At 34.8% G+C, this 21,912-nt stretch overlaps 1 protein-coding gene across 7 annotated transcripts in view; it reads left to right on the top strand.

Moving 5' to 3' along the window:
* Positions 1-21,912, top strand: part of ATRNL1 (attractin like 1) — a 738,261-nt gene that overhangs the window by 184,371 nt on the left and 531,978 nt on the right. For 6 of the 7 annotated variants that reach the window (XM_081573518.1, XM_081573521.1, XM_081573515.1 and 3 more), the window contains one exon: positions 16,530-16,667. The exons of the other annotated variant lie outside the window; for it this stretch is intronic. In XM_081573518.1, coding sequence (XP_081429644.1) covers positions 16,530-16,667 — 138 coding nt within the window. The remainder of the gene's footprint in view (positions 1-16,529; positions 16,668-21,912) is intronic. 7 annotated transcript variants of the gene reach the window in all.

The following is a 21,912-nucleotide window of genomic DNA, read 5'->3' as shown; positions in this document are numbered from 1 at the left end:
TATGTATGTAGATGTGTGTTGTGTATATACATATATTTTCCAGTTCAGTTCTTCAAGAAGGCCAGTGCCCCAGTAGCAGTGAGCATCTTCAGTGCCCACATCCTGGTTTCAAAATCCTGTTTCCAGTGAAACGAACCAGCACTGTTTGGAGAAATGACTGATTCTACAACTGAGGCAGGGAGAATACAGGATGAGCCTGAAGTATTGTCTAGGCCAGAAAGTAAGAAAGTGCTCAACACGAAACAAAGGAGAATGGGAGCATGTCAGAGGGGCACAGTCACCCTGAAAGGGTTCTCAGTGGGTCAGATCTGGGCGAAAAAATAACGACTGTATTGGATTGTAACCCAAAGAACAGAATACAGATCCATGATTCTTTACTGATTTAATGATGGAATAAATAATACACAAGTGAGAATGGATGAATATTTCTTACAGAAAATTCCTAATAGTAAATGTAGAATGAAGTACTTCCGTGGTGGTCCAGTGGTTAGAACTTCTGCGCTCCCGATGCAGGGGCCCGGGTTTGATCCGTGGTTGGGGAATTAAGATCCTGCAGGCTGCATGATGCAGGCAAATAAATAAACGAAGAATGAACGAAGGAAATAAAAAATTACTGTTAGAATCCCACAGTAGTTAAGTGCTGTAGGAAGAATCTGCTTAAGAATGTTCAAATTAGTGGGTGAAACTTTGAGGAGAAAGAAGATATTTGTGTAGCTCCCAAGTATCTCCTTCAAAAGTATTTATTAACTGCTCTGGGAGTTTGAATGTATGTCCACAAATACCTTGACACTTGTTCCTCTAGGAAGTGGAACTTAATTTCTTTACCCCCATGTGTGAATTGGACATGATGACTCACTTTTAATGAAGAGAGTGCGGAAGGGGAAATATTGTAACTTTACAGTAGAGAAATAAGGCGACATCACCTTGAACAAGGGATCAAGGTTAACAACACCAGTGATAAGTCATGTTAATGTCATGTACCCCCGATGTTGTGTGGTGAGAAGGGCACTTCACTTTGTAATATTCTTCCCCCAAATCTGTAACCCAGTTTAGTTGTGAGCAAACATCAGACTAACCCAGATTGAAGGATGTTTTTCAGCATGCTTGACCAGCACTCTAGGAAAGAATATGCTTCCAGGCTCATTCACATGTTTGCACAATTCAGTGCCTTGTGGTTGTAGGACTGAGGTAACTGTTTCTAAGAGCCCCAGAGACCACTTAGGCTCTCAGAGAGTGCTCATGTTCTCTTCCTCATCCCTCTTCCATCTCCAGAACTAACAGTGTGGAGTCGCCACAATTAAAATGCAAATACCCACATCTTTTATCTCCTTCTCCAAGACCAGTGCCTTTTAAGGGATTATCTGACTGAGTCCATTCAGGATGATCTCCCTTTCTCAAAGCCAGCTGTTACATGTGACATAACCTAGTCATCAGTGACTGGCCCATCATATGTGCAGGCCCCTGCCACACTCAGGGCTTCCCAGGTGGCGCAGTGGTACAGAATCTGCCTGCCAGTGCAGGAGACGCAAGTTCGATCCCTGGGTTCGGAAGATCCCCTGGAGTAGGAAATGGCAACCCACTCCAGTATTCTTGCCTGAAAAACTCCATGGACAGAGAAGCCTGGCAGCCTACAGTCCGTGGGGTCTCAAAAAGTCAAGCACCGCTGAGTGACTGAGCAAATGCTGCCACACTCAGGAGGAGGCCATTAGCATTTGATTAAATAACTGAGGTATCACCACCTATGTTCATTGATGCCTAAGACTGACCAGCATACCATACAGTTTACTCATTTATACAGTTTACTCATTTATAGTGTACAACTCATTGGATTTTAGCAGATTCACAGACTTATGCAACCATCACTACAATCAGTTTAAAAACATTTTATCATTTCCCAGAGAAATCTTGTACTTCCTAGCAGTCACTGCCTGTTGACCCTGCCTACCCTTGTCAGCTATGGATTTGCCTATTCTGATCATCTTAATAAATTGAGTCCTACAGTTGTAGTTTTTCTGACTGGCTTCTTTCATACTGGTATGATGTTTTCAAGGTTTATCTATGTTGTGGCCTATAGCAGTACCTCACTTCTTTTTATTACCAAAAAATATTCTATTATATGAATATGCAATGTTGTATTTATTCATCCATCATTATTTGGTGGACATTTAAGTGTTTCTGATTTTTGGTTTTTAAAATATGCTTCTTGAAATACTATGTAGAAGTTTATGTGTGGACATGTTTTCATTACACTGGGAATGGGATATCTGGGTCAAATGATAATTGTGTTTAACCTTTGGAGGAACCACCTGACTGAAAGCTGCTATATTATTTTACATTTCTACAAGCAGGGCATGAGGGTTGCAATTATTCTACATACTTGCACACACTACTTATTTCATATTGTTTCGATTATAGTCATCATTGTAGGTGTGAAGTGGTATCTCACTGTGGTTTTGATTTGCAGTTATTTGGTGACTGATTATTTGAACATCTTTTCATATGTTTATTTGCTACCAATATTTCTTCTTTTGAGAAATGTCTGTCAGATTCTTTGCCTGTTGTTTAATTGGGGTATTTGTCTTTTTATTTTTGGACTTTAAAGCTTCTTTATATATCTGAATATAAGGCCCTTAGCAAACATTGATTTGCTAGTATCTTCTCCCATCCTGTGGGTTGTCTTTTCACTTTCTTGATAGTGTCCTTGAAGCACAAGTTTTAAATTTTAAGGATGTTTTGTCTGTTTTTTCTTTTCTTTCTTGTGCTGTTGCTTTCATGCCTATGAAATCAGGTGTAATAAAAGATCCCAAAGATTTTCATCTGTATTTTCTTTTTAGACGTGTAGTTTTATCTCTTACATTTTTTTATCTCTTACGTTTAGGTCTTTGATCTGTTTTGAGTTAACTGTCTGTGGGATAAGGTAGGGACCCAGTTTAATTCTTTTGTACATGACTGTCTGGGTGTCCCAGCACCATTTGTTGGAAAGACTATTCTTGTCTTACTACATTTATTTTTAATTTTGTATATATTTTTAATCTTTAGAGATTGAATTTTAGTCATTTTTATATTTTCCATTTCTCTCCTCCTTATTTTCATATTTTACTTTGAATTCTTGAGTATATGAAGCATACTTTAAATAGCTGTTTTAAAACTCCTTCTCTCATCCCAACTGGTATGCCGTTTTCTCTGTTTCTGTTGTGTGTGTGTGTGTGTGTGTGTGTGTGTGTGTGTGTATTTACTGGTCATGGATCAAAATTTCCAGGATGATTATTTTTGATGGTATTTTCTGGACGTGATTTTTTTTAATAGGTTATTCAGCGTTATTTCTTTTAGTGTGTTGGACTTTATTCTGCTATGAAGTTATGTTACTTCAAAGATTGTTTTTAAGATTTGTCAAGGCCTGTACACAGCAGCCCTAAGTTCAGTGCTAATTTATTTCCACTACTGATACAGTGTCTTCTTTGGTCTCTGTATGATGCTCTTTGTATTAAGAGGTCTCTTCACTCTGACAAGTGGGAATACAAGCTATTTCCAATCCTATGTGAGTTCTTGGCATTGTTTTAACTTACTGTTTTCTGATGGTTCTTTCTCCAGCTTCACAGAATTTCACATTATGTTCATTATTCAACCAAAGATTCAAGGGCGCCCATTTGCAGATTGCTGAGTGCAGTTCTCTGTTCTCTAGTATTTGCCTCACAAGGTCTGGAACCATGGCCTCCCTGAACTTTGATCTTTATCCTCCACTATGTGAGGGTTTGGGTTTCCTTCCCTGGGCTGTAGCCTCAAATCTGCCTCCAGGTAGCAAGTCAAGACAGTTATATTTTGTTTTCTTTTTCCTCAGGGATGCCATTCCTGAACTGCCTATTTTATTTGAAAGTAGTCATTTCATATATTTTGTTTAGTTTCCTTATGGTTTACGGTAGAGGTCAGTTCTCACAGTGGTTAATCCTTCATGGGAAGAAGTGGAAATCTTCTAGTGTTTTTATTTACAATGAATTTCCTGTAAATAGCATACACTACTTGCTTTTTTGTTTTTAAAATCTATTCTGATAGTCTCTTTTATCAAATTGTGTAGTCAATTTAGATTTAATATAATATTGGTATTATTGAGTTTAGTTCTACCCTCACAGTATTGGTTTTTAAAATTTCCTTATTTTTCTCTGTGCTTGTTCTTCCTTTTGCCTTTTTTTAGATTAATTGAGTGTTTTTAAAGTCCACTTTTATCACTTTTATTGGATTTTTAGCTATACCTCTTTTGTGTTTTTTTTAGTGACTGCTGTAGTGATTGTAATAGTCATCTTTATCTTATCACAGTCTACCTTGAATCAATATTATACTACTCCATGTATAAGGTAAGAATATATTATAAAAGTGTAATCCATTTGCTTTTTTCCTGTCCTTTGTGTAATTATTGCCATATATTTTACTCCTGTATGTGTTATTTAGCACATAATACATTATTTTTTTTACTTTATAAAGATAATTTTCTCCTAAGGAAATCATAGTAAAAAAAAATCTTTTTGTTTACCCATGTATTGACCATTTTCTGTGAATTTCACTGTTTCCTATTGATCTGAATTTTTTTTTTGGCTGTAACATTTCTTTAGCTTGATGAATTTTATATAACATTTTTAAATGGTGTGTTTCTAAATTGTGGCTATAAATTGCCTTTTATACATCTGAAAAATTTTTTCTTGTGTGTCTTCATATGTGAAGGATATTTTTACTGGTAATAGCATTCTATGCTGATGGGTATGTTTTTTTAGTAATTAGAAGATTTAATTTCTTTTTCTTCTGGTCTGCTTTCTCTTAAGAATCCTTTGTCAGTTTTTTTTGTTTGTTTGTTTGTTTCTCTTTTGAAAGCAGCATGTCTTTTTCTTCCCTCTGACTTTTTAAAATACATGTTTTTCCTTATTTTTAGATGTCAGTAATTTTAGTTTGATATACCCAAGTATTAGTTTCCTTTTTTAAATTATGACTGTGAATTGTATAGTCTGTTTGCTCTGTAGATGTTTCTCATCATGTTTGTAAACTTTTCTGCCATTATCTCTTCAGATATTGCATCTATCCTATTTGAAGGCTTTGCTTCACTTATGTTAGGCTTTTTCACCACATCCCCATCTTTTCTTACTGTCTTCTCTGTATTTTACATCCTTGTATCTCTCTTGATCAGTATTTCAACTCACTGATTCTTTCTTCACATTTTTCCAATTTTCTCTTACAACTATGTTTTAATTATCATTATTTAGCATAACACTTCAGGATCTCTGCATTAAAACAGTTTTGATCCTGATTCTATATCATCTGTTTTCCTGAATTCTGCTAGGCAGTTCTTCTGTCAGACTATCCTGGTTTTTCTCTTGTGGTTCCAGTTAACTGGCCACTTAACTGATTTTGGTTGATCTCAGAATTCTTCACTCACATGTCTGATAGTCTGAGCTGAATGGTTGATCTAGGGGTCCTCAGCTACAAATGATTGTTCTCTGCTATATTTGGTCTGTTATCCTCCAGAAGTGTAGATTGGGCTGCTCTACATGGTATTTTTAAAATAGCACTCTGAGAGAGAGAGAGCAGAGTATATTTTCCTCTTGAAGCCTAAGCTCAAAATTTCCATACCATCACTTTTACATTCTACTGTTCTGAAAAAGTCTTCATGCCAATCCAAGTTCAGAAAGTGGGGAGAAGTTGTGCTTTTTCAATGAGAGCAAGCCTAAAGTAACATTATCAGTGTTGTACAAACAGAGATGGCAAGAATTGGTGTGAATTATTTCTCATCTCATCTAATTACTTCTGTTTTGTTTATTGACACGTACATAGAATCTTTCATTTAAAGTGTACAATTCCATCGATTTTAGTATGGCTAGTGGGTGTGCAACTATCACTATCATATAATTCCAGAGCACTTCAATTACCCCCAAATTACATACCCTTTACCAGTCACTATCTATTCATTTTCCCCTCTACTATCTGAAAACGACTAATCTACTTTCTTTTCTCTGTGTATATGTCTATTCTGGACATTTCATTTGAACACAGTCATATAATGTGTCTTTTAGTGTCTGGCTTCTTTCACTTAGCATACATTTTTGGGGTTTATCCATATTGTGGCTTATATCAGTCCTTTACATCTTTTTTTATGACTGAGTAATATTAAATTCTGGAGAAGGAAATGGCAATCCACTCCAGTAAATCACATGGACAGAGGAGCCTGGTGGGCTACAGTCCATGGGGTCTCAAAGAGTCGGATACGACTGAGCCTTTGACACTTTCACTTCACTTTCAGTATTAAATTGCATACCACATATTCATACCTCATTGGTTTATGGATCTTCAGCTTATTTCCACTCTTTTGCTGTTATGAATATTGCTGCTATGAACGTTTGTATGTAAGTTTTTGTGTGAACATGTTTTCTCTTTGGTATTTATCTAGGAGTTGATGTTTTTGGTAAATGGTAATGTATTATATTTAACCTTTTAAGGAATTGCCAGTCGTTTTCCAGAGCTACTGCAGCATTTTATATTACTGCCAGTAGTGTATATTGGATCTAATAACTCTCTTCACCAGTACTGGTTATTCATCATTTTCTTTATTATCCTCCTACTTGATGTGAAGTGGTAGCTCATTGTGGCTTTGTTTCACATTTCCCTTATGACTTATAATGTTCTTTTCATTTGCTTAATGGCTACTCATGTTCTTTCTATGGAAACTGTCTGTTTAAATCATTTGCCCACTTAAAAAATTAAGTTGTTTTTTAAATTGTAGAATTGTAAGAGTTATTTTTATGTTCTGAGTATGAGATCCTTGTAAGCATGTGATTCTCAGATATTTTCCCCTATTCTGTGGGTTGTGTCTTCACTTTCTTGATGGTGTCATTTGAGACACAGTTTTTTTTAAATTTTTTATTTTGATGTTGTCCAGTATATCTTTTTCTGTTAGTTACTTAAGCCTTTGATGTCATATCTAAGAAACTGTCACCTAATCCAAAGTCATGAAGATTTACATCTATATTTTCTTCTAATATGTTTATAATTTTTGCTCTTAATTTGTTTTTGATCATTTTTAGTTAATTTTTATATATATTGTGAAGTGTGGGTCCAGATTTGTCCTTCTGCATGTGAATGTCAAGCTGTCCTAGCACTATTTGTTGAAAAGACTCTTATTTCCCCATTTAAGCTTCTTGACACCTTTGTTGAATATCAATAGGCTGTAGATCTGTTTCTAATTCTGTTTCATGATCTACCTGTCTATCCTTATGACAATGACACATGGTTTGATTACTAAGACTTTGAAGTAAGTTTTGAAGTTGGAAAGTGTCAGTACCGTTAACTCTGTTGTTATCAAGACTTTTTTGCCTAGTCTGGGCTTCTGTTTCTCAATATGAATTTTAGGATCTGCTGTTTATTCCTATAAAAAATAAATCTTTTGGAATTTGCCTTCAGTATGCAGATCAATTAGGATGAATTGCTATCCTAATATGCAGTCTTCTAATTCATGAATGCAGATGCCTTTTCATTAATTTTTTCAATGATATTTTGTAGTTTTCTTGAGTTCATTTTCAAATTTTTCATTGTAAATATTTATCAATACAGTGAAACTAATTTCTCTGTAAATGACCTGTAACATTGTTGAAGACATTAGTAGATTAAATAATTTTTATAGATTTCTTAGTTTTCTGTATGCAAGATTATGTCATGTGCAAGCAGAGTTAGTTTTCTTTTTAAATCTGGTTGCTTTTTATTTCTTTTTCTGGCCTAATTGCTCTGTCCAGAATCTCCAGTACACTGCCGTTAGAAGTGACAAGTGAGGACAATTTTGTCTTGGTCCTGACCTTAAAAGAAAAGCTTTCAGTCTTTCACCATTAAATGTGACATTAGCTATGAAGTTTTTATACATGTCCCTTATCATGTTAAGACAATTGCCTGCTTTTCCTAGTTTGTTAAGTTCATTTTGCTTCTGTGTTTTGGAAATGTTTGTGAATAATTGTTGTTAATTCTCCTTAAAGTGTTTGGTAGAATTAATGAGTTAAGCCTCCTGCTCTTGGGCTAAACTTTTCTGGCACTTTGTTGATTTCTAACTCAATCTTCTTATTGTTATATTTTCTATTTCTTCTTCGTAGTATCTTTCTAGGAATCTCCCCCTTTCATCTAGGTTATCTGCTTTATTGGCTCATAGTGTTTCCCTACAGTCTTTTTTCCCAGTCTTTATCAGTAGTATGTCTCATCTTTCATTCCTGATTTTAATAATGTGTCTTCTTAAATTTCTTTGTTAGTCTAGCTAAAGCTTTGTTGATTTTGTTGCACATTGCAAAGAACAATTTGTATTTGGCTTTATTGATTTTCTTTATTGTTTTCCTACTCTGCATTTTATTTATTTTCACTTTGATTTTTATTAATTTCCTTTCTTCTTCTTGCTTTGAGTTTAGTTTTCTATTAACTTTTTAGCTTATTAAGGTGCAGTTAGGTTGATATGAGATTTTTGTTTTTGAATGAAAGCTTTTACAATATAAATCTCTTTCTGAACAGTCTTTTTGCCGCCATCCTGTAAGATTTTTGGTATGTTATGCTTTATTTTAGTTTATCTGAAAGTAATTTTTAAGTTTCCTATGATTGTTATTTGATCCACTCATTATTTAGAAATATGTAGCTTAATTTCCATAATTTGTGGTTTTTCCATAGATTTTTAATTTCATTCAATTGTAGTTAAAGAACATACTTTATGTAACTTTAGTTCTTTTAAATTTGTTGAGGTTTAAGACCTGAGGAGTTTTTTATGTGTAATTGAGAATAAAGTATGTTTTGCTGCTGATAAATGGATTTTTTAATTTATTTCTGTTTGGTCCAGTTGGTTTATAGTGTTTTCTAAGTCTTCTAATCCCTCTCTGATCATCTGTCTAGTTCTTTTATTCACTATTGAAGGTGAGGTATTGAAGTCTCCAACTCTATTTGTTGAATTCTTTATTGCTGTTTTAATTTGTCAGTAATTGCTCCATGTAGTCTAAGGCTCTGTTGTGAGATGCATGTGTGTTTACAATTTTTATATGTTATTGATGGATGGTCCTCTTTATCATTATAAAATGTCCCTCTTCATCTCTGGTAACATTTTAAAAGCCATCCCATCTTTCTTGTGGTTGCTATTTGTATGTGAATATTTACATGTGTCTCCTATAAAGGATACATAGTTAGCTCTTTGTCTTTCATCTAGTCTGTCTTTTCTGGCTTTTGATTGAATCATTTGATCTATTCACATTTAATGTTATTTTTGATATAACTGGATTTATGTTATTTTCACCCTGTATGTGATGAATTTGGTTCTTCCACTTTTCATTTATTTATTTAGTTTGCAGTAAGTAAATATTTTATAATATAGCATTTTAATTTTTAATAACTTTTCCACTATATTTTATGAGCTATATTCTTAGTGGTTACTCCAGGGTTTACTTTATATATCTTAACTTATTAATATATGCTTCATTTATGCTAACTTAATTCCAATGAGATAAAATGATATTACTTTTATAGGTCTAATTTCTTTCTTCTCTTTTTGTGGTATTGTCATATATATTACATCGATATATGTTGCAAACCAAAGAGTACATTTTACAGTTATCACTTTATATAATTTCATGTCTTTTAAAGAATCTGAGGAAAAAAGGAGGATGAGTATTTACTTTTAGCTTTCATTAATCTTTGTATTTACCGTTTCTAGTTTTCTTCATTTGTTCCTGTGAATCTGTGTTACCATCTAGTAATACCACATTATATCCTTAGACCAATATAGATTCTTTTTCCCATGCACTTCCTCTGTGCTGTTATTGGGAAGTACTTTACATTTTATGTTTTATAGGCCCAACAATGCCCTTATATCATTTAAAATGCAACCTGTAAAAATCAGGTAAAAGAAGAAAAGAGACAAAGTTTATGTTTTTACTCTCTTTTATAAATGATGGTTATGTTATTGGTGCTCTTTGTTTTATTTTGTGGAGTTAAATTACTGTCTGGTGTCACATGCTTTCTTCTTAAAGAGCTTGCTTTAGTATTTCTTGTAAGGTATATCTCCTGGCAGTGAATCCTCTCAATTTTTGTTTATCTGTGAATGTTCCACTTTAATTTTTGAAAAGTGGTTTTGTTGGATAGAAAACTTTTGGTTGACCATGTTTTTTTTTTTTTTTTTGAGAACTTTGAGTGTATTATTCCAGTGCCTACTCACCTCCATTTTTCTTCATTTAAAGTTAGTTATTAATCTTATTGGGATTTTTCTAAGTGAGAAGTAATATTTTCTCCTGCTGCTTTCAAGATTTTTTGCTTGTCTTTGGCTTTCATCACTTATATTATAATGTATTTGTCAATCTCTTCATATGTATTGAAGTTAAAGTTCATTAGGCTTCTTAGTTCAGTTCTGTTGCTCAGTTGTGTACAACTCTTTGCGACCCCATGGACTGCAGCATGCCAGGCCTCCCTGTCCATCACCAACTCCCAGAGTTTACTCAAACTCTTGCCCATTGAGTTGGTGATGCCATCCAACTATCTCATCCTCAGTCTTCCCCTTCTCCTCCCACCTTCAGTCTTTCCCAGCGTCAGGGTCTTTTCAAATGAGTCAGTTCTTCGCATCAGGTGGCCAAAGTATTGGAGTTTCAGCTTCAGCATCAGTCCTTCCAATGAATATTCAGGCTTCTTGGATGTGTAGATTAATGTTTTTATCAAATTTGGGGACTTTTAAGAAATTATTTCTTCAAGTAAATTTCAGCCTTCTTTGTCTCTTACCTATCCCCCCGATATTCCCATTACATATAGATTGGCACGTTTCATGGTTTCCCACATTTAATGGAGGCTTTGTTCATTTTTCGTCATTTTGTTTTCTCTGTCCTTCAGCTGACATGGTTTCTATTAATCTCTCTTCACATTTTCTAATTCTTCTGACAGTTCAGATGTACTGTTGAATCTCTCTCTGTAGTATATTTTCATTTCAGTTTTTGTAATGCTTTTTCCCCCCTGGTATTTGTAGAATTCTGTTTACTTTTTGTATTTTTTAGCCACACTGCATGGCATGCAGGATCTTAGTTCCCCAACCAGGGATTGAGCCTGTGCCCCCTGCAGTGGAAGTATGGGGTCTTAACCACTGGGCCATCAGGGAAGTCCTTCATTTCAGTTATTGTTCTACTTTTATCATTTCCATTAGTTATTTTTTATAATTTTTGTATTTTTGTGATATTTTCTTTTTGATGAGACTGTAATCTAGTAATATCTACCTTTACTTCCTTAAATATGGTTTCCTCAGTTTTTTGCTTTTGTTTTGAATACTTTTATTGTCTTATAATTGTCCTTTTACTCAAATTCTTAGGGTGTCAGTTCTCATTTTTATTATCTCCCTCTCTTTTTCCTGACTCTCCTTTATGCAGCTTATAATTTGTCATTTTGAGGTTTAATTCAGTAAGTGTTGTTGTTTTTTTTCTGTATCACAGATTTGAAAACCAAGGTCTGATGGCCAAACCTGTTGATTGCCTATTTTTATGAATACAATTTTATTGGATTATAGCTACTATCAATTGTCTGTATATTGTATATGATTACTCTTGCACTACAAAGGCAGCAATGGTAGTTGTGAAGAGATTCTATGGTCTGCAGAGCCTGAAATACTTACTATCTCTTAATAGCAGTTTATAGAATAAAGTTTTTCTGATCTCTGTTTGGTGACGACCTGAGTTGAAGAAATATTTCAAGAGGCCATTTACATCTGCTTTTGCAAGATGCATGAGGCTTTTCTTATTTACAGAGCAGGTTTTAACACTATTGTTTAATGTTGGGGTTTCTCTACCATATAAACAATGTGAATTTCAACCCCACCCATCTGATTGGCACAGACTCTCATAAGTGACTTTTGTCTTCCATACACTATGCCAGTGGACTTAATGTTCTTTTCTGCTTCTTTGGGTTTTGATGTATTTTAGTACTTTTTACACAGAGAGAGGCTACACTTGAAGACTTGAAGCATTATAAATATGGTTCAGGTTATCTCTTAAGTATGCCAGAGATTATATCTCCTGGTCCTCTGGGTTTTGAAAGTCAAACCCACTAGCTCTTGCTTGTCTATTCCTGTGTACAGTAAAGTTCTGTCACTAGCTCAAGCTTCTCTTTAACATTCTTCTTTTGAATCCCAGTTTTATTTTTAGCAGTGATAATTCCCTTTTCTTTTAAAGGGCTATGTTTTGAAAAAAAAGTTTTTGGTAAATTTTAGTCTTGCATTTCTGTGTGTATTTTTTTGAATTTTATTGAGAATGCCAAGCATATATTTTTTAATGTCTTACATCTGTTTTAGAGAAGACATATTTTTCAAAACTGTGTATTTTATTTGCATATCAAATGTATTTTTCATTATGTTCTACTTTCAGTTTTTTTCTGTTTGTATGTATATAAGTGAAGAGCCATCTGGACTAGTTGTAAAATTTAAACAAAACAATATGGATGACTTCTCTTTAGTTTCACTCATGTTACAGAACCAAATTGTTATTAGAACCTTTCAAGTAACAGTGAATCCTGGAAGAACTATTAGGTACAAGCTTACATTACCTTTTGATCCAACAAGTTTATGGTGGTGGAGAATGGAGCATCGTCCTAGGCTTTGTGGTGTATCCTTTTCCTGTATGTTTGATACAGTCGTTACTCCTGGGTCCTGTTCTCTATCACATGCCTTCTCCTTTGCCATTGCTGCCATACTAGTTACAAACTGCAAGAATGACCACATTTTTTTTTTTTTCTGGAAAATTTTCCAGCAGTTATGTCTAATCTATATCAGCCTTCTGTATGTTTTATTCATTATTGGAACCTTAGACTTTCCTGTATCACATTCTAGCAGCAGTATGGAGGCATACCAATGATATACTTCTTGATTGTACCATAACCCAGAGCTGCCTTCAGAACTTCTCACTTTTAGGAAGGTTACAGTTGAGTGGCATTATGCCAGAAGTCCTCCTTTAATTCCAAGAGATATAGTAGGTTGCTACTTTCTAGTTTTATTTATGTAGTTGTCATCCCAACATCTGTTGGATCATAGAAAAAGCAAGAGAATTCCAGGGAAACATCTACTTCTGCTTCATTGACTACCCTAAAGCCTTTGACTGTGTGGGTCACAACAAACTGTGGAAAATTCTTAAAGTGATGGGAATACCAGACCACTTTACCTGCCTCCTAGAAACACATATGCCCATCAAGAAGCAACAGTTAGAACTGGACATAGAACTACAGCCTGGTTCCAAATTGGGAAAGGATTACGTCAAGGCTGTATATTGTCACTCTGCTTATTTAACTTATTATTGTGAAATGCTGCACTGGATGAAGCACAAGCTGAAATCAACATTGCTGGGAGTAATATCAATAACCTCAGATAATATGCAGATGACAGCACTGTTATGGCAGAAAGTGAAGAGGAATGAAAGAACCTCTTGATAAAAGAGGAGAGTGAAAAAACTGGTTTAAAACTCAACATTCAAAAAACTAAGATCATGGCATTTGGTCCCATCACTTCATGGCAAATAGATGAAGAAACAATAGAAACAGTGACAAACTTTATTTTCTTGGGCTCCAAAATCACTACAGATGGTGACTGTAGCTATGAAATTAAAAGATGCTTGCTCTTTGGGAGAAAAGCTACGACAAACCCAGACAGTGTATTAAAAAGCACAGACATCACTTTGCCAATACAGGTCCGTCTAGTCAAACCTATGGTTTTTCCAGTAGTCATGTATGGATGTGAGAGTTGGACTAGAAAGAAAGCTGAGCACTGAAGAACTGATGCTTTTGAACTGTGGTGTTGGAGAAGACTCTTGAGAGTCCCTTGTATTGCAAGGAGATCTAACCAGTCCATACTGAAGGAAATCAGTCCTGAATATTCATTGGAAGGACCGATGCTGAAGCGGAAGCTCCGATACTTTGGCCGCCTGATGTGAAGAGCCAAAGCATTAGAAAAGACCCTGATGCTGGGAAAGACTGAAGGCAGGAGAAGAAGTGGATGACAGAGGACGAGATGGTTGGATGGCCATCACCAAGTCAATGGACATGAGTTTGAGCAAGCTCTGGGAAATGATGAAGGACAGGGAAGCCTGGTGTGCTACGGTCCATGGGGTCACATAGAGTAGGGCACGACTGCGAGACTGAACAACTGCAACAGCAACATCAATTCCTGTTGTTGCCGGCAAGTTTTCTTATTATTTCATTGGTAATCTTTGAGGAGGATATTAGATGAGATTACTAAAATTAGTAATTTTATTTGGAAGTTAAGGCATTTATATTTCTGATGAAAAAAATGTAGCCAGGGGTTTTCATAAAAATACTTGTAGTAACCTATCTGTTATTCTGACTTTTTCAGATAATACTTTACATGTAGTGAGAACTCAATAACTTTTGTTTTTCACCTGAGTGAATCAACCCTAGTGGCCTTACATAAAATTTTCTGTAAAAAATGACTTAAAATTTTAAGCGCAATTAAAAAAAATTAAAGTTCTTATCATTATTTTTTCTAATTATTGTAGTAATACGAATTTACAGTAGAGAATTGATGATGTAGAAAAATCTTACTAAAGATAACCAGTATTTTCCATGGGCATATATGTACATTTCAAAGCAAAATTGTGGTCATTTTAGACATGGGTCGGGAAGATTCCCCTGGAGAAGGGATAGGCTATTGAATCCAATATTCTTGGGCTTCCCTTGTGGCTCAGCTGCTACAGAATCCACCTGCAATGCGGGAGACCAGGGTTTGGTCTCTGGGTTGGGAAGATTCCCTGGAGAAGGGAAAGGCTACCCACTCCAGTTTTCTTGCCTGGAGAATTCCACGGACTGTATAGTCCACGGGGTCACAAAGAGTCAGACATAACTGAGCAGCTTTCACTTCACTTCACTTAGATATAATGTTTGAGTTCTTATTTTACTTAATTTATCATGCATGTGTTTCTTGTTATTAAATTTTCTCCTGGCTGTTTTATAATGTAATATAAAGTTTGAGTTCTCTCAGTAATTCTCTCAGTTTTATTAGGAGTAAGATTATTGTACATTTTTCCCTGATGGCTGTGTGTCATTTTTATACTATGTTAAAGTAGAATTATGCCTCTGAAAATTTCTGTAAGATATAGGTATTTGTTTTTTTACTCTTTTTCTTTACCTTTTGATGTTAACTCATGTTGCTCACCTAGTCTCTTGGGATTTCCCTCTTACTTTCAAATTTTCTACATACAGTATGTGTGAAATTTAATGTCTGATCTTTGATTCATACATCCTGATTGTGCATTTGTTGCTGCTACTGATTAGATGTGTTGCTTAATCCCGGCTTCCTGATCTTGGAAACAACCCTGAGAATAGTACCTTCCATACAAAATTGTTGTGAGGATTAAATTATGTAATTCATGTATACCACTTGGTATTCTATCTTGCAATGGGATAGTAGTTACAATATTTAACAAAACTGATGCAGTATGTGAACTGACAAAGCAGAATAGATAGCAGCACAGACTACTGCAATTGATTTAACAGTGGCTTTCCTGGTTTGAGGTGAGGGCGCTAATTAAATGCATAGTTGTGATAATGATGAAAATGATTATGAAAATGATGCTGATGTTTCTACAAGAAGTTACCAAAGTAAGTCAATACTATGCCCCCAATAGACACTAAACAGGAGCGTTCATATATATAAACTTCTCATCTGAAATTTTAAAATTCTATTGTAATATTAATATGAAAATATATTAGATCTCATGCTTCAAATATTTTTGTTTTAGTTCACATTTCAAGTAGAATTTCTAGTAAGCCTTGAAGCTTTTCTTGCCCAAAGAAGACAAACATTTATACAAATTAATTTAAAAGTATAATGTTAAATTTTACACTTATGTATTTTCTTGAAGTAAGGCCTTATCATCACACAGTTTTCTGTATTTATTGATCCTTTTTTATTATACCTAAAGATAATAGATACATTTTAGCATTCTTTATCAGAGCTATGTTATTTATTCTTGTGTTAACTCAATAGACATAATAGTCACATGCATTTTTAAGGAATATGTTAAAAGGTATTCCTTCCTTGGGCTTCTCTGGTGGCTCAGATGGTAAAGAATGTGCCTGCAGTTTGGGAGACCCATATTTGATCCCTGATTTGGGAAGATCTCTTGGAGGAGGGAATGGCTACCCCCTCCATTATTGTTGCCTAGAGAATTCCATGGACAGAGGAGCCTGGTGGGCTACAGTCCCTGGGGTTGAAAAGAGTTGAATGACTGAGTGACTAACACTTTGATGTTTCATTCCTTCCTTAGCTATAACTTCCATGTTTCACTTTAATTTCTAATGCTTATGTTTTACAGATCATAGGCAAAATTTATCCCATGTTAATATTTTGAGACATATGTTAAAAAAAAAAAAACACTTGGGAAATGCCTTTTGGACTTTGCTGTCACTCATATTTGCAAAATAAATTCTTTGTCTTTATGGCAGTTATACTTCATATTGTTATGTAGATATTTTCAAACTTTTTTTTTTTTTGCTGTTTTCTTTAGCTTGCCAGTGTAATGGACATAGCACTTGCATCAATAATAATGTGTGTGAGCAGTGTAAAAATCTTACCACAGGAAAGCAGTGTCAAGACTGTATGCCAGGTTATTATGGAGATCCAACCAATGGAGGACAGTGTACAGGTAATTATTTTTTATTTCACTTCAGTGTGTTTTTACTATAGGAAAGAAAATTAAGAAAAATATACTTCTTGTGGAAAATATATTTTATTAAAGAAATTTTTTCCATTGTCTCAGTATTTTTGTAAGGTAATATGTATTTATTGAGGACTATGAACTATGAAAATTCTGTGATATACTTGCTCTAAGAAACTCCTACTTTTTCTTATTTGAAAATGAACACATAATTACTATAGGAAACTTAGTAAATGCAGACAAATAAAGTTTAGAAATTATGTGTAATCTCAGTATTCTGAAAAAAATCACTGCTTATAACTTATTTTTAATAATAGTAAGTGATCACTTTACATTTTAATTTAGAAATAAGAAATAAAGATTCTGTGTATGCCTTATATCTGGTAAGTTGTTGTTTGTTTTTGACAAGGTGATATAGCACAAGGTTTAAGAGAACGGGTTTGGAATCAGTCGTTGGCTGAAATTCCAGCTCTGCCACTGTTTCAATGTATGGCTTTGGTTAATTCACTTAACCTTAGAGAGTGCTTCATTTTTCTCATATTTAAAAGTGAAATGATAATACTTCATTGGACTGTTGTAAAGATCAAATGAGATCATGTGTAATGGAGGCACATGTAATAGGAATTTAAAGCACATTAAAAGAGCATTGTAAGTGCTAACTATTACCATCTCATTTTTTTGATCCTGAAATCCTTTTCTCTATTTTCTTTCTCTGTCCTGCTACTTTTTTCTTCCTATTTTTTTAAAAAGAAATTTTGGTCTTTCTTTAAAAAATTTTCTTTCAGATTGTGATTTTTCAGTAATCCTTCTTCATTTCTAAGTTGGTCCTTGTTCCTTAAATCTTTAATCTACTTTTCCTAAATGGAGAGTATCTGAATAGCACTCATAGACAAGCTGTGGTAAAACGAGGAATCTTTAAAGAGAGAATTGGGCCTGGGGCTGATCTAGACAAAAATTTTAACACTACCTGCATTTTAAAACCACCTGGAGAGCTTTTTAAAAAATATGGATGTCTAGGCCACTCCCTAAAATAATTAAATCAATCTCTCAGTTTAGGCCCTAGGGTGATTCTTGGTTCTTTAAATCTTCCCAAATGACTCAAATTTACACTCAGAGTTGAGAAGACAGAAATGAGCTGTGCCCCAGAGTCAATGAAACCGCTCTGGCGATGGCAGGTTTCCATTCATTTCTGGTGAGTGGAAATTGTGCTCCGCCCTGATTGAGGCTCTAACACATGAATTGGTTGACACTTGCATTTTCTGTGCTTGAGGTACTGTACTCATAGCTTATATTCATTGTCTCATTTCACGACAACTGTAATGGAGAAATCACAGTTGCTTCCATTTTAGGTGCAGCCAAATATACAAAGAAGTTAAGTAAAATGCTCATGATTATACTACTACTAACAGGCAAGAAATATCTGATTCTTAGACCTAACTCTTGACTGTCAATGCAGAAGTAGTGTTAATGTGAACAGGGAGCATCCAGGAACCCTTAGTCAAAAGCCACAGCTTAGTGCTGTGTTCAGTGTGTAAAGAAGCTGCAGGAGACATCTGTACAATGAAATCCAAAAAATTCAGAGCTTATCTATTATAATAATAGTATTATATTTTGTTATTTTATGTTTATTGAGTTAAAAGGACCATCCTGTTTTCCAAAACTTTTTACTACTGAATTTTCTTTAGCCAAGAATTTCACTGGACAAAAAATGTATTTCAGATAGATTAGATAGATAATGATTATTTATGATTAAAACTAGGGCTTCCCAGGTGATGCAGCTGATAAAGATTCTGCCTGCCAATGCAGGAAACACAGGTTTGATCCCTGGTTTGGGAAGATCCTGGGAGTAAGAAATGGAAACCCACTCTAGTATTCTTGCCTGGAAAATTGCATGGACAGCAAAGAGTCAGACATGGCTGAGCTACTGAGTGCAGACACATGCATACACACACATGCACACACACACATATAAATGCTTTGTTTCCATGACTTTAAGGAAAAAAACCATCTCTGGGTTTTTTTGTTTTTTTACATTGCAATTTATATGTGTTTGCAACCTTTCAAATATTTATATATAATTGTTTTAATTTACTTTTATAAAAGTAATTTTATTTATGCTCTCCAAATTATTTTAATGGCTATATAATAGCACATGGGGATTTTGTGAAGTAAATTGCTTAATATTTTTCTGTTATTTGTATATTGCTTCCATCCATAACCCCATTTTTAGAGGGTTTTTCTTAAATTGGGGTCAAATTCACATAGCATAATATTAACCATTTTAGGTTACAAGTCAGTGGCATTTAGTACCTTCATAATATTGTGCTACCATCAGCTCCATCAAGTTCCAAAAATTTTTCATCACTCCAGAAGAAAATATCATATTTATTAAGCAGTTATCCGAAGCCCCTGGCAATCACTAATCTGCTTTCTTTTTGCATTTACTTATTCTGAATATTTCATATAGATGGTATTATAAAATGTGTTACTTTGTGACTGGCTTCTTTTACTTAGCCATAATATTTTTAATATTCGGTCCTGTTGTAGTATCTATCAGTACTTCACTCCTTTTTGCTGATGAATATTATTCCATTGTATACATGTATCACAATAGTTTTACCCATTTATTTTTTGATGCACATTGTTTTTTTTCCACCTTTTGGCTATTGTGAATACTGCTACTGAGAACATTACTGCACATGTTTTTTGGGGGGATTTCGTTTTTGGTTATTTTGTGTATGAACTAGAAGAGGAATTGCTGGGCCATTTGGCAATTTTATGTTTAACCTTTTGGGGAACTGCCAAATTGTTCAAATTGGTTTCCATGGGGGCTGCATGATTTCACATTCCCATCAGTACTGTGGATGATTCTTGCCAACCCTTATTATTTTACATTTTTTAAAAGCTTCTAGCTGTGCTGATAGGTGTAGAAGTATTTCTCATTGTCATTATGACTTGTGTTTTTCTCATGACTAGTGATGAAGTTGTTGGCCATTGTATATAGTCTTTGGAGAAATGTTTATTCAAGTTCTTGACCATTTAAAATATAATTTTAAAAATTGTGGTATGTGCATAACAAAATTTTCCTTAAAAGAGTGTGTAGTTTAGTTGCATTAAGTGAATTCACATCGTTGTGCATCCATCGTTACCACCCATCTCAAAAGTTTTTTCCTTCTTTCAAAGCTAAAACTTTATAACCATTAAATAATAAATCTTCATTCCTCAACACCAGCCCCTGGCAGCCACTCTTCTACTTTCTTTCACTTTGAATGTGATTACTCTAGATACTTCAGATAAGTGGAATTATTCAGAATTTGTCCTTTAGTGATTGGCTCTTTCCAGTTAGCATGTCTTCAAGGTTCTTTCGTGTTTTAGCATGTGTCAGAATATCCTTCCTTTTTATTGCTGAATAATATTCTGTTATATATGTATACTATATATTTTTTTGATCCATTCATCTGTTGATGAATACTTTAGTTGGTTACATCTTTGACTATTATAAGTAGTATTGCTATGAATGTGGGTGTACAAATATTTGTTCAGGTGTTTTGTTCAGGTCTTTTTTCTTTTTTGTCTCTTCATGTGTCTATTTCACACATGTATGTCTTTGGAGAAATGTCTGTTGAAGTCCTTTGTTCACTTTTTATCTGGATTATTTGGTTTTGTTGTTGTTGAATTCTGAGTTCTTCATATATTCTAGTCATTGTTGTTATTTAATTGCTAAGTCCTGTCTGACTCTTTTGTGACCCCTGGACTGTAGCCCATCAGGCTCCTTTGTCCGTGGAATTTCCCAGGCAAGAATACTGGAGCAGGTTGCCATTTCCTTCTCCAGGGGCTCTTTCCAACCCAGGGATCGAACCTGCGTATCCTGCATTGGCAGGCATATTCTTTACCACTGAGCTACCAGGGAAGCCCATATTCTAGTTATGAGGCCCTTATCAAGCCTATGATTTGCAAATATTCTCTCCTGTTCTGTAGGCTGCCTTTTCACTGTCTAGACAGTATTCTTTTTTTTTTTTTAAATAAATTTATTTATTTTAGTTGGGGGCTAATTACTTTACAATATTCTAATAGTTTTTGCCATACATTGACATGAATCAGCCATGGGTTTACATGTGTTCCCCTTCCTGGACCCCTCACCCACCTCCCTCCCCATCCCATCCCTCTGGGTCATCCCATTGCCCCGGCCCTGAGCCCTTGTCTCATGCATCGAACATGGAATGGTGTTCTGTTTCACATATGATAATATACATGTTTCAATGCTATTCTCCCAGAACGTCCCACCCTCACCTTCTCCCTCAGAGTCCATAAAATTGTTCTATGCATCTGTGTCTCTTATTCTGTCTCGCATATAGGGTTATCGTTACCATCTTTCAAATTCCATATATATGCATTAGTATACTGTATTGGTGTTTTTCTTTCTGGCTTACTTCACTCTGTATAATGGGCTCCAGTTTCATCCATCTCAATAGAACCGATTCAAATGTATTTTTTTTAATGGCTGAGTAATATTCCATTGTGTATATGTACCACAGCTTCCTTATCCATTCGTCTGCTGATGGACATCTAGGTTGCTTCCATGTCCTGGCTATTGTAAATAGTGCTGCGATGAACATTGGGGTACACGCGTCTCTTTCAATTCTGGTTTCCTCGGTGTGTATGCCCAGCAGTGGGATTGCTGGGTCATATGGCAGTTCTATTCCCAGTTTTTTAAGGAATCTCCACACTGTTCTCCAGAGTGGCTGTACTAGTTTGCATTCCCACCAACAGTGTAAGAGGGTTCCCTTTTCTCCACACCCTCTCCAGCATTTATTGCTTGTAGACTTTTGGATAGCAGCCATTCTGACTGGTGTGAAATGATACCTCATTGTGGTTTTGATTTGCATTTCTCTAATAATGAGTGATGTTGAGCATCTTTTCATGTGTTTGTTAGCCATCTGTATGTCTTCTTTGGAGAAATGTCTGTTTAGTTCTTTGGCCCATTTTTTGATTGGGTCGTTTATTTTTCTGGAATTCAGCTGCAGAAGTTGCTTGTATATTTTTGAGATTAATTGTTTTAGACAGTATTCTTAAAGGCACAAAAGTTTTCAGTTTTGATGAAGTCCAGTTTATCTCTTTTTTTTCTGTTATTGCTTGTGCTTTGGTGCATATCTAATAATCCAAGAATATAATGTCATGAAGATTACCCAAAGTATTATTTTAATTTTTTTGCCGACATAGGCAAAAGGAACCT

This window comes from Giraffa tippelskirchi, chromosome 2 (genome assembly GCF_054371585.1).
Source record: "Giraffa tippelskirchi isolate mGirTip1 chromosome 2, T2T-mGirTip1v1.2.pri, whole genome shotgun sequence".
NCBI lineage: Eukaryota > Metazoa > Chordata > Mammalia > Artiodactyla > Giraffidae > Giraffa > Giraffa tippelskirchi.
The sequence above is the reverse complement of the archived record's forward strand: the minus strand, read 5'-3'. Positions and strand labels throughout refer to the sequence as shown.